Source organism: Cynocephalus volans, chromosome 6, assembly GCF_027409185.1.
Source record: "Cynocephalus volans isolate mCynVol1 chromosome 6, mCynVol1.pri, whole genome shotgun sequence".
In the NCBI taxonomy this organism is placed as follows: Eukaryota; Metazoa; Chordata; class Mammalia; order Dermoptera; family Cynocephalidae; genus Cynocephalus; species Cynocephalus volans.
In genome coordinates, this window is record NC_084465.1 from 17718366 (window position 1) to 17731210 (window position 12845).

The 12845-nt window shown below is 36.5% G+C and overlaps 1 protein-coding gene across 4 annotated transcripts in view; it reads right to left on the bottom strand.

Moving 5' to 3' along the window:
* Window positions 1–12845, bottom strand: part of UBN2 (ubinuclein 2) — a 70923-nt gene that overhangs the window by 5552 nt on the left and 52526 nt on the right. For all 4 annotated transcript variants that reach the window (XM_063099536.1, XM_063099537.1, XM_063099538.1 and 1 more), the window contains 4 exons: window positions 12121–12171; window positions 9586–11136; window positions 2889–3123; window positions 2174–2263 (listed from right to left, as the gene is read on the bottom strand). In XM_063099536.1, the coding sequence (XP_062955606.1) occupies window positions 2174–2263; window positions 2889–3123; window positions 9586–11136; window positions 12121–12171 (1927 nt within the window). The remainder of the gene's footprint in view (window positions 1–2173; window positions 2264–2888; window positions 3124–9585; window positions 11137–12120; window positions 12172–12845) is intronic.

Sequence of the window (12845 nt, forward strand, 5' to 3'; positions counted from 1 at the left end):
CAGGTGAAAAGGAACAAAGTATTACATAGAATAAAAGAATTTTAGGGTTGGAAGAGACCACAAAAGTTACATTGACAGGTCCACTCACGTCATAACGTTAATCACTCTAGTAAAAGATAAACAAAACAAAAAACTGCCTCTATTGAAGAAAAGATGTGTCAATGAAACAAATGATTATTTCAAAAGTTTTATAAACAGAATACTATTAAAATAACTTTGGTGACAACATCTAAGACTTTTCCTTACTATTATTTATAATAAGATATTCATCTGCATTTGTAGAGAGAAATAAGTTGACCTGAAGTATAACTAAATCCATTAAATGGGAAGTACTTTTTACGTGGGATTTTGCTCAAACAAGCTTTGGCTAATTAGCAAAATAAAATACTCATATTAACTGGACTGAGAGATTCTTTAAACGAAGGTATGGCAAATTACGGCCCAAGAGCCAAATCTGGCATGCTACCATAAATAAAATTTTAACGGAACCCAGCTAAACTTGTTTGTTTACACCATAATCTATGGCTGTTTTTGTACTGTAATGGGAGAGCTAAGTAGCTCCAACAGAGATTATATGGCCTGCAAAGCTTAAAATGTTAACTATTTGGCCCTTTATAGAATAAGTTTACTGACCCCTGGTAGACTAGATAAGATTAAGAGAACTAACATTAACTGAGCTCTTTACTATGTATCAGGTATCATGTTAGAAGCTTTAAATCAATTAGTTTTATCAAATTCTCAAAAAGTTTATTAAAAATATCTTGTCCCCAGTTTACAAGTAAGAGAAGTAATGATCAAACAAATTATGAAATCTACTTAAATTGGTAATTCTGGAATTCAAAAATCCAAGCCAAAAAATCTCAAGTTCAGTGTCTTTAAAATTTTTTTTTTAAATAAACGTTTGAACCTTTTAACTTTGATAAGTTGGAAAATATTGACAGTAATATTTCCTTTGTTTCTCTGGAACAGTGGTACTGTCCAGACAATAAGAAAATTAATATAAGAGCTGGAATTCTGGGGTCTTTTTGAGCCACGAGAATCCTGTGTGTCTAATTCCTTGTAAGAGGTCATATTCATACCCCATGAACACACGGTCCTCAGCTGACTCATTTTACCAAGCAGTACTCAACACCCGGAAGTGCTTTAGTCACAGGGCACATCCCCCCAAGCATTTAAGTTTAGGAAGATCAGGACTGCTCACATTTGTGAATACTTTGTGTTACCCATTTTGCACAACTGCTTTTATGCTCATTCTCTAAAGGGTGAGTCTGAGGCAGTTTACCACTGAGGCCTTTAAGAGGATAAATGATAACCTGTTGTCTCAGGATTGCTATGTAGCTCCCATCTCTGCAATGTGATCAAAGGTAAAATGGTTTAAAGATCACTTTTAATGCAGTGGCCAAAAAGAATAGTGAGGCCTCAGTCAACTTCTAAAGTTAGGAGGGCAGTTAAACAGTTATTTCTCCTCAAAGATCTTGAAAATGGCCTTCAGGATGGTATCAGCAGTCTATTTAGGTCAACTGTTGGTGACAGCAAGAACCTGGAGGCCAATTTGTTATGTACAGCGACCACTATCTAATGTCAGATTTTGCAGTGATCTAGTTGGGCTGCAAGTACATAATACATACATTTTGGATCATATTAGTCTAACCACTGCTAAGATGCAGAAAAAGTTTAATGGTTAAGAATACAGGCTACGGAGTCAGACTTCCTGGGTTTGTATCTCAGATCAAACACTTACTAGCAACTATCCTGGGCAAGTTGCCCTTCTGTAAAATGGGGATCATTATCTATCATTCACAGGCTTATTGTAAGGATTAAATTAGCTAATCCATGTAAGCAGCCACAAGACTATCTGGCATTTAGTAAGCTTTCAATAAATGTAAACTATTATAATTACTGTACGTGACTTGTTAACTATCTTGGGAATCCTCTTAGTTATCATTTTCATATAATAAACACCTTCAAAATGGCTCTTTTCATATACCACAAAAGATATCATTTACTTATTTCCTTTCTCTTAAAAAAATTTTGTTACCAATGATGACTCAGTCATATGAAAATTTTTCTCCAGCCTTTGTCATTCCATTCACATTGTTTTCAGAAAAGTACAATCCATACCTATAAACCTAAATAAATAATAAAGAGATGAAGAAATAGGTGGCTTTCTTACCATTAAATGTTTGCTGTAAATGTGTAGGCAGAGGTGAGTGGGAAAGTGTTGCTGCATGTTGAGCTCCTGGCTGTAAACCCTTTAGTAAATCTGAGGGGAAAACAGACTTGTCAGTGATCTCCTTTAAACTAAGATTTCAGCACTCTTAGAAAATGAAAATAGTCTGATTTATCTAATGCAAGCACAACCCCTAATTTCAAAGGCCTTCTAAACTACGGCACATACATTAAAAAAATTTATATATGTAAATGTAGGTATGTATGCATATAACCCAACAAATATGCCTTCTCTTATAAATTTCATTAAGACAGAAATGTAGTATATACACGGTTCATCTGTTCATTTTAAATTATAAGTAGAGGGCTGACCGGTTAACTATGTTGGCTAGAGTGCAGTATTATAGCACCAAGGTTAAGGGTTTGGATCCCTGCACCAGCCAGCTGCCAAAAAACAAACAAATTATAAGTAGGATTGAGCGCAGTGCTGTAGGTTTGGCTCTCTGAATCTCTGTGCTGGCCAGCTGCCAAAAAAAAGTAAGTAAAATCCTAGGGTCCAGTAATTTGACTTATACATAGATTAAATAAACTGCATTTCTCTAAAAAAGAAAAAAAATCTATAATCTTCATTAACTCCAACTGGACTACTCTCAATTAGAATAAATTTGTGAGGGTTCTGTCAAACCAGATAGCCAGGTAAGTAAAAGAGCCCCACTTACTCTGAGTTAGGCTATGGTGGTGGAAAGCGGCTGAGGTAGATCCCGAGGTGGTTGTCACTCCAGCTGTGTCCGTTCCAAAGCCAAGTAGCTCCAAGGGAAACTGGAAGGGCATGGTCACTGGAACAAGGCCACCCAGCATCCCAAAAGGAGTCACATTTTGATTTGTTACAGACAAAGGTGATGTCATGAGAGTCAGAGGTGAGGCATTAGCCAATAATGATGCTCCTGCTGTGGACTGTGCAGAAACCAGGGGTCAAAATATATAAGAAATAAAGTATTTAACCTAAATTGATTTATTTTATTTAAAAGCCTCTTGAACACAAGACTATGTCTTATATCTGCTCTAACAGAGACTTTGTGAGACAGAAATTAAGACTGAGGTAAAAAACATATTTCAAAGAGCCACCAATAGTGGTTTTGAAAATCTGAAAATTATATTTGGATATATTCATATACTCAGCTCTTCACCACCACGGTAGACTCTACTTAACTGTTATGTTAATGATGCCTATATTAACACCCATTCACTCTTTTAATTTATTAATTCTTAGCTTAGATTTCCAGTTTTTCACTTTTGCTCCTAGACCACAGACCTGACCACTGCTAAATAATTCCATGCAATTTTGAGAGTGAGCCTCTGAAAATGCTGAGGCATTTTACTACTCGTTTTACAATCTCTCCTGGCACAATGGCCGCAGCTGCTATTCCAGACTATTGCTCTTTCAGAGCCCCCTACTCTACATCCTTTACTTTCATCATGTCACCTTAAAGAGATAAGGCCATCCCAGATGTTCTTCCTCTCATTAGCCTTACTTGCCCTTCTCCAAAGCTAACCACCTGAGCTATGCCATGAATCCCACCTCACAGAACTTTCCTGTACAAATATCTAGTATTGTACCTTTTCCATGTTTCCTCTGCCTTCTCAGTTACAGAGACCTCTTATTTCTTTTTACAACCACGCTAATATTCCTGGCTCTTCCCAACTCCTAGCAACAATCTAATTTATTTGTACTATATTCCTTTTATTGTCAAACTTACTGAATAACTTTCATTTTCCACATTATCTAGTCTCTCCTTAACTCTTTTTTTTTTTAAATGACCGGTAAGAGGATCTTAACCCTTGGCTTGGTGATGTCAGCACCACACTCAGCCAGTGAGCGAACCGGCCATCCCTATATAGGATCCGAACCCGTGGCCTTGGTGTTATCAGGACCGCACTCTCCCAAGTTAGCCACGGGCCAGCCCTTCTCCTTAACTCTTAAAAAAGCTGGTTTCCATTCCTCTACTTTTCTGAAATTAGATTCCCTAAGGTAAAGGTAAATTCAAGAGTGTTTTCACATTTCCCCACCTGGGCTTTGAAGGCATGTTTATGAATAAAAACACTTAAATCAGAAATATGTTAACATTGATAAGCTTTCACAGGGAAATTACTTCAATATACTCCTTCAGCTAATTTAATTCTTTGAACAATTTTCTATATAGTGATTAAATCATTTTTTCTATTTTGACCTTTTTCTTTTCTATGTGCATTTATCAATAAAGATTTGATAAATCACATTTTCTTAGTATCGGGTATTAACTATTACAGTTTCTACCACTGTGAGTTTTCTTTTGTAGTCTTATTTCACCAAGTCCAAATTTCCATTGTCAAAAATTTTAGTTCTAAATTTGGTCAGGAAAACTGAATTCTTTAAATATTTTAGTCAATAATAAATGTTAGCTATTGTCAGTTTTATCCTGTTATTTTTAACAATAAACATTATTAATAAAGGGCTAGTTGTTTTATTTAATGTATGAGAAAAATCTAAGCAATTTTCCCATACATACCTACCACAGTACATACATTTATACACTTAATGGTCCATCCACTGCTGAACAAAAAATGAAGAACATCCTCCAGAAGCCTCCTATCCTGGTCTTCTACTATCTCTCTAATTGCCTCCCCTCTCTTTATCTCCTTTGTTGGTTATCACTGAAATTTATATCCACAGTTCGGGACGCTCATTTCAATTTCAATCCTGTATATCAGAGAGTTTAGTGAATAATTCCACTTAGATATCTAACACTCACAACCTAACATGTCCAAAATTGAAATCATCTCCTGCAATCAGTTCCCCCACCTTCTGTTAACTGCTATCATCAAGAGTCTTAGTTTTCAGGCATCACAAAATGAAGGACAAAATGAGCTCACAGCCAACAACCCATTCTTTCCTTTTTACTAAAGCTTCCTCTTACACTTCAGTACACATCGTCATCACTTCTACTCTTGGACTTGATAGCTTTTCATATTTGCCAGTCTTTTGTAAAGTGGATGCATTTAGAAAAAAATTACTAAGTTAGAAATAATAATAATGCCTGAAAGCAACTAGGACAGAAAATATCCCGCATCAATTTAAAAACTAACAAGAGTTGTTTCTTCTTTTTAATAATAATTCTACTGTAGTCTTAGGATGATAAGGAGTCTCCAAGGCTGTGAACCCCAACTGGAGTGACCTAGTGAGGAACATTAAATACTGCTAATAAGGAGAAACTTTCAAAGCTATTCTGGAGAAGTCTAATTGAAGAATTAAAATAGATGGAAAATATAAATTAGGGCAAGTTCCAAAAAAAGGAAAAAAAATGACACCATGTCATAAATGTCTAACATTTTACACTTTCAAAGGACTTTTATTTACACTTTTATTTATTTATAAATATAAAATCTAAATGGAAACATCAGATAATCTAAATGTTACATAGGCATGCATAAATTTCTTTATCGTAAAAGATGAAGGCCTTTCAGAAGTGGGGTATTCCACTGTTGATATCATTCATGAGCATACAGGAGAAGCTGTGAACATGTAGTAGGTAAATAGTTCAGGATTATATACTATAATCAAAAATACTTCCCATGACCTCTATGTCTCATTCCCAGGGGGAAAAAATGAAGGGAAACCTTGTTCTTCCCACGGTGGGCATTAAATCTTTTTTAAAAACCACATGTTCTATTTCAGTGAGTGCATCGGTCCCCCATTCTCCATAACACCCAGAGTAATCTTTTGAAATATAAATCAGACCATACCACTCCCCTGTTTAAGACCCTCCAATAGTTTCCCACTGCACACAGAATAAAGTCCAATGTCCTTATCGTGGTCCACAAGGTCCCCCATGTCGTGGTTCTGGTCTTCACTGATCTCATCACCTACCAATCTCTCCTCACAGGCCTTCATTTCAGGTCTTTCCTCTCAGTGTCTTCAAACTACTGTTCCCTTTCACCTCAACTGGTTTTCCCTCTTATCTCCACATGGCTGGCTCCTGCTCATTGAATTCTCAACTCAAATGTTACTTCCTCATAGAGGTCTTCCTTGACTCCCTTATGTATGTCAGGAGCAATCACTCTTTATCATATTTTCTTGTTTAATTTTATTTTTTTCACAGCACTTACCACACTTAGAAAAACTTTGTGTTTTGCTTATCTTCCTACCTAGAATATGCACTATGGGAGCAGGGGTACTGAATATGCTGTTTATTCCTATTTCCCCAGCACCTAGAAAAGTGCCTCGCACATAGTAAACAATCAATAAACACTTGTTTAATGAATGAATGATTTTTGGAATTATAAAATGGCAAAGACAGGAATCACAGAAAATCAGTAAGCTGAAGGGTAAGTAAGAAGAGGAAACCCTTGCGTAGAAAGTTATTAAACAGAAAGCAGATAGAGCAAATAACCTGAACCCAGAAAGATCTTTTTCCTTTTTTAAAGGACCTGTCATTTTCACTGTGCAATTGAGTAGACAGCTGCAGATGCCTTTCAGACAGAAGGTTAATGCTTTGCAGGGATAGAAAGGAAATCTGTTTTCAGCGTTGTAGCACTATAGACAGGATCTGGAGGCTACAAGGTAGCTGATAAGACTTCAATGAGATGCTGTGTTAAAACAAAAAGAACCTTACGTTTACCAAAGAGTAGGAACGACCTTATTCAATTACTGATCTTTTCTTCAGTCGAACCAATAAGACAAAAAACAGCTCAGATAGTAAGGCAGGAACACTCAAGTCTCCAAAACAGCTCAGATATTAAGGCAGGAACACTCAGGTCTCCATAAAGCCATTTGAGAGAGGAAGAAAACCAGGAGGGAGTAGCTACCTTTCAGAAACAAATTTTGCCATGTAGTTTCCTTGCTGACAAACCAATTATTTTTTAGACAGCATATGGGTTCTTTTGGGATAAATGATCAAATATGGGAAGGTCTTTGGGGAAAAAAAATAGAGTAATAGATTCTGGAGATGACAAAGGATGAAAGATTTACCTTAAGTTCAAAGAAAATGAATTAAGTGTGTGTGTGTGGGGGGGGGGGACAACAACTTTTTTTTTTTTTTTTTTTTTTTAAGATGACCGGTAAGGGGATCTTAACCCTTGACTTGGTGTTGTCAGCACCACACTCAGCCAGTGAGCGAACCGGCCATCCGTATATGGGATACGAACCCGGGGCCTTGGTGTTATCAGCACCGCACTCTACCGAGTGAGCCATGGGCCGGCCCCGGGGGACAACAACTTTTAACTCAAAGAAATAACCCCCCAAATTTATATGAAGCAAATGAAGCCATAGTTTACAATATTTAGCTCAACATAGACAATATTTACACAGTTATGGATTTAACCAAAAATTGTGATATTACTCTTTTAAGAGAATGGGGCAGGTATAAGAGAACTAAAAGCCTTATTTATCATAATGAAAAGCCAAAAGATAATAGTAAAATTGATAAAATTATACTTATTTAAATATAGAAGAAAATGCTAAGATAGTTAAAAGTAATTGACACTAACACTAAGGTCAAGGGCTTGGATCCCTGCACCAGCTATCAGTTAAAAAAAAAAAGGTAGTTAACATCAGTAAGGATGATACGGGGCAGGGAACTGCCATTTCTGTTATACTCCTTTCACTTCTTCCATTGTTCAAATTAAAGATTAATTTGAAAAAGAGTCTACTTTTTAATAAAGATAATACAAATAGTAATGTGGACTAACTCCCAGATTTTACCTATAACTTATTTTAACACATAATCCCTCATATCAATTTATTCTTTTGTTATTTTCTTATTTCTGATAAGAGTAAAATCATAGATAAACATCAGTTAATCTTAGATTTCAATTAATGAAGTACCAGTTAACTGAATTTGTTCTACACTAGAATTTTGGAATCAAGTCATTCCGTTCATTAATGTAGTCTTACGCCTGCATTATTGGCAGGATGATGATTTGGGTGCTAAGTGTACAGTGAATATCAACCCTTAGACTGTATCGAACAACAGGTAATCTCTACAAACAGCAAGGGAAAATCCTTTCATTAGATGTTCCCTATTTCACATAAAGAGGAGGCAGTGCAAAGGTAGTGCAATTTTAGACAATAGAATTCTATAAATCAATAAGCAATAAAAGTCATATTTACAAGGAATATTCAAGAACCTAAGAACCTGCACATCATAAAATGGTATGTTTCTTAAAAAGCTGGTTATGAAACAGACTATTATGTAAAACACACTTTCTTGAAAAGAGTCTTAAAAAAGCCCTACCAAGTATAAACTTGGTGGGATGATGGGTGATTTTTATTTTCTTTTTTCTAAATTTGCCTACAATGAACATGTATTACTTTCAGGAAAAAAAAAAAAAAAAGCTAAAGAAACCAAATCAGCACCACACTCTCCCGAGTGAGCCACGGGCCGGCCCTAAAGAAACCAAATCATTAATGTGAAGGACCAATCTGAGAAAGTCTCAATACAAAGAAGTGGCAGAGAGATGAAAACCATGAGAAGATGGAAGACAGGGAAATAAAATATATAAAAAGAAAAGAGTTTCAAAAAAAAAAAAACTTAGATAAATGGATCAAAAACAACAGTCAGACAGAATAAAATACTCTTGAGCTGAAAAAAAAAAAATTCTTGAGCTGAAAAAAAAAAAAGCCAAGTCTGAGATTGAAAGGTGTTACTATGTTCTAGGTACAAAATTAATGAAAACTAGATAAACCTGGCCATAGGCTGGGGGCTCCTGAATTTTAAGGAAAAAGAGAAAATCTTATTAGCATTTAGGGAGGGAAAACACATTACTTATAAGGAAACAGAAAATCAGAATAGCCTCAGACCTCTTTATGATCCTAAACACTAAGCAAGGATCAGTGGAGCAGTATTTTGAGAGAGAAGTTTAAATTAAAAATTCATAAATAGGGAAACTGTTGTATAAAAGGACTAGTGAACTAATCTGACATAGAGAATTATATATGAATAACTACAAAATTAATGCAAAACAAAAAATTCATTTGAAAAGATAAATGGTTAAAGAAAAAAAAATAACATGAAGGTATATATTTAATTAAATAAAAAGAAAGTTGGCAGGAGAAAAGGGAAGAGACAAGTGAACATTAATAAGTTACTACTCTGCTCTAGACTTTTATAAGAGATACAGTTTTAAATATACATTTTAGGTGTGTTTCTCAAAAGATTTTGAGCATGTAATACTTTGCTGGTAAAAAAAAAATCATCATCCCAACAAAAACCTCAGTCACAAGTGTGCCTGTAACTATGACACTGACATCAGGAACATTCCGTGGCCATAAACTTTAATAAGCCTATTATTAACAATCTATGTATTAAAATAAGCGTATTAAAGTGACTGACAAGAAAGATTATACAAGGTCACATTTTATTACATAGAGAACATACATACCTGCACACTGGCTGTTACCACTGAAGACCCTGAGGCAGAGGATGGTCTATGTGGAGTAGACAACGGTTTAGTAGCACCCTGTGTTCCACTTCCTGTTCCCCCAGATAGACTAGTCCTATTAGCTCCGCTTGAGTTAAGGTTGCTACCTCTGCTGGCAGGTACATTCATTGCAATTCCACTCAAGCTATTCTTCCCAACAGTTCCAGTGGATGATGAGTTTGTTAGCTTTGAAGGGGCCTGAAGAGTTTTTGTAGATGGAAGGCCTGAAGTGCGATTAGAGGGCAATAAGTTCAAGGTGGGAGACTGTCTGCTGATGTTTATTCCACTGGGCTGTTTATGGACTGGGTTGTTACTGCTGGAGTGGCTACTCTGGGCTACTAGTGCATTTGGACTGGAAGAACTTGGGGATATAGTTGGCTTGGGAGTTGGGTTGGATTTAGAAATAAGTTTAGTTGATACTGAAGGCTTAGCTGAGAGAGAGGGCTTGGGCGAGGCAGAAGGCTTAGGTGAGGGCAATGGTTTAGGAGATGTGGCAGGTTTGGGAGATGCGGCAAGTTTTGGGGATGCTGCCATTGAGAAGGGAGATTTGAAACCCTGCGTGGAGATTTGTGACACCATAGCCTTGGCTAAATAGTTACTGGAGGTAGTGGTGCTAGGTGCTGTCCTAGAAACCAGGGGGTGGGACCCTTGAGAACCATTTCCAGGTGAGGGTGTAGATAAGGGAAGGCGGTACATCAGGGGCTTATCTGAGCTCTTAATAAGCGGGGATGAACAGGAAAGTTGGGGATTATTACTTAATTTCACCACTGGGTTGGTCTGTGATTTACTAATGGTTGCTTGTAATGGAGACACATAGTTCTGCTGGACCGCCGAATGCTGGTGCACCTTTGTTACTTGTGTTAATGAAGAAGCATCTTGAGCCTCTGATGTTCCTAGAGCATGAGAGGAGGCAGCAACTTGGGCTTGGGAAGAAGAGGAGATGTGAGTCTGTGAAGAGGAAGAAGCATGGATCTGGCTTGACCTCTGTAGTCCTTGTTGAAGTAGCCTGGCTGGCAAGGGTTCTAAGGAAACTTTAGGGTTCTGGATTGAAGAACCAGCGATAAGGCCTGAAGAGATGCCAGTATGAGCTAAATCCTGGGGTTTCTTTGGTACCGGCCCTGTGTGACCAGCAATAAGACTTGATGAATGTGCAGTCTGAGTAGAATCTAGTTTTTTGGGAGTAGCCAGTGGCAGCTTACTCATGATACTTGCCAATTTTTCTTCTCTCAGTCCTGGACGAGGTTTTGTAGATGGCATGCTTATCCTTGAGCCAACTGGAGGGCCCTTGTTCCCATTGTTGATAATAGCTAAAGCTTCAGAAACAAGATCAAGTGAAGGCGAATGGAAAGAAAGATCTTCATCTAGTGAGTCATCAAGGCAGATGGTTTCTTGGGCTGGCGTAGAGCTGGAGCTGGCTGAAGCAACAGCAGATATGCTAGAGCTTGCTGAAGGACCACCAACTGAAGCTACCAGGGATGCAGGAGTTTTCTGATCCTTTTTCGGACTACACTCCTAGCATAAGCAGCATTACATTGAAAAAAATAAAAATGATTAATAAATTACAAAGTTAATTTTTAAAGGACAAAGAAATTCTGATGATGATTAAAATTGCTTTTCTACTGGAAATCTTTAGAGACTGTCAAAAACAAAATTTTTAAGAGGACAGATTCCTGGCTGAGCTGTCCTTATAAGACAAAGTATCTGATATACCGCACATAGCTGCCATATCTGAGTAAGCCACTCTAAGATGAGGGCTTAAAACTAAGCCAAAGGAACATGCGTTCATATAATAGCTACATTACTGGTGAACCCCCTCCCCCTGCTACCTGCATCAGATCTTTGACTCCTATTCCAAATCCATCTGTTCAGAGACTATTCCTCTTTATTTTTGCCTCGCACTCAGGAGAAATTGTGCCTTTATATTAAGTCTCTACCCCTTTTTTCTAGCATGATTTACAAAGATGCAGACCCTCACTTTCTGCTTCCTTTTATTTCTGCCTCTTTGTACGCCCTATCCTGCAGCTACTGCTGCCGGTACACAGAGAAACTGGTACATCAAACTGGCAGATGATTCTATCCAAGCATACTTAAATTGTTTTTTATTCATTATGGTAGAAGTCACTTGTAATTTATTCAACATAGATTTACTAAATGTCCACTATGACCTCTATGCTAAGGAAACAAGGGTATTAGGAATCAAAACTCTGAATACCTAAGAGAATATTGTCTGTTTTCTCAAAAAGAAAAAAATCAATTTGCTTAAAATCAAGGAAGAGATAAGAGAATTTGAGCATAATTTAAAATATTCAAAGAGCAAAAGAATTAAAAAGCATCTGCTTCTTTTTTAAGAGAAATATAAAGTATTTAACTCATTTCATTTTTAAGATTAAGAAAAAAAACTATTACACAAAAATCATTTCAAAGTCTTTTAAAAACAAACAAACCCAAACCCAGAATCTTATATTATATACTCATTTATACAACCACAGCACTTACCTTAAGCACAGTAGGAAAAGAATGGAGAGGAAGGGTCTTTACCATCACCTCCTAAGGTATTACAGTAAGTAAGCTGTTAAGAATGCTGTTACACTCTAATCTGTAGCATTTTTTTCTAAGCTTTTATTCTAAAGTCCCAAATTGAAAACCTACTGCCTATCAGAAGTAGGTAGTGTAATTGCATTAAAGTCACAATTGTCTACTAAGACGAATGGGTAAAGCAGATGACACATGTTTGCTTTGACATCCCATCTTTCAATTACATGATTAGTGAAAATTTCATCATTATACAAAGTACAGAAGTGAGGGTGGGGGAATGTATCAGAATAATATTGGAAGTGTTTTCAGTATAATATTGCTGTTTTAAGTAAATTTCTTATTAATAATTTTTTCCTTTATAAAAATATCATTAAATCCACTCAGCAGAATAGTGTGCATAGATTTATACTGGCAGAGAAAATTCTTCAGGATATACAACTGAGTCAAGAAACAGGTTATCCCATTTACACAGAATGTTAAATTCAATAAATGAATGGTTGGTTGGATGGAAGGAAGGCAGGGAGAGAGGAAAGGAGAGCAGATGTGTACCACAAAGTCAAAGAAATTTTTTTCTCTGAGGAGAAATTTCTGATTACTTTTACTTTTCCCCTTCTCACTTTGCTGTATTATTTGCATTTTCTAATGTAGGTATTTCTTTATACTACCTTTATAACTAAAAAAGGGGG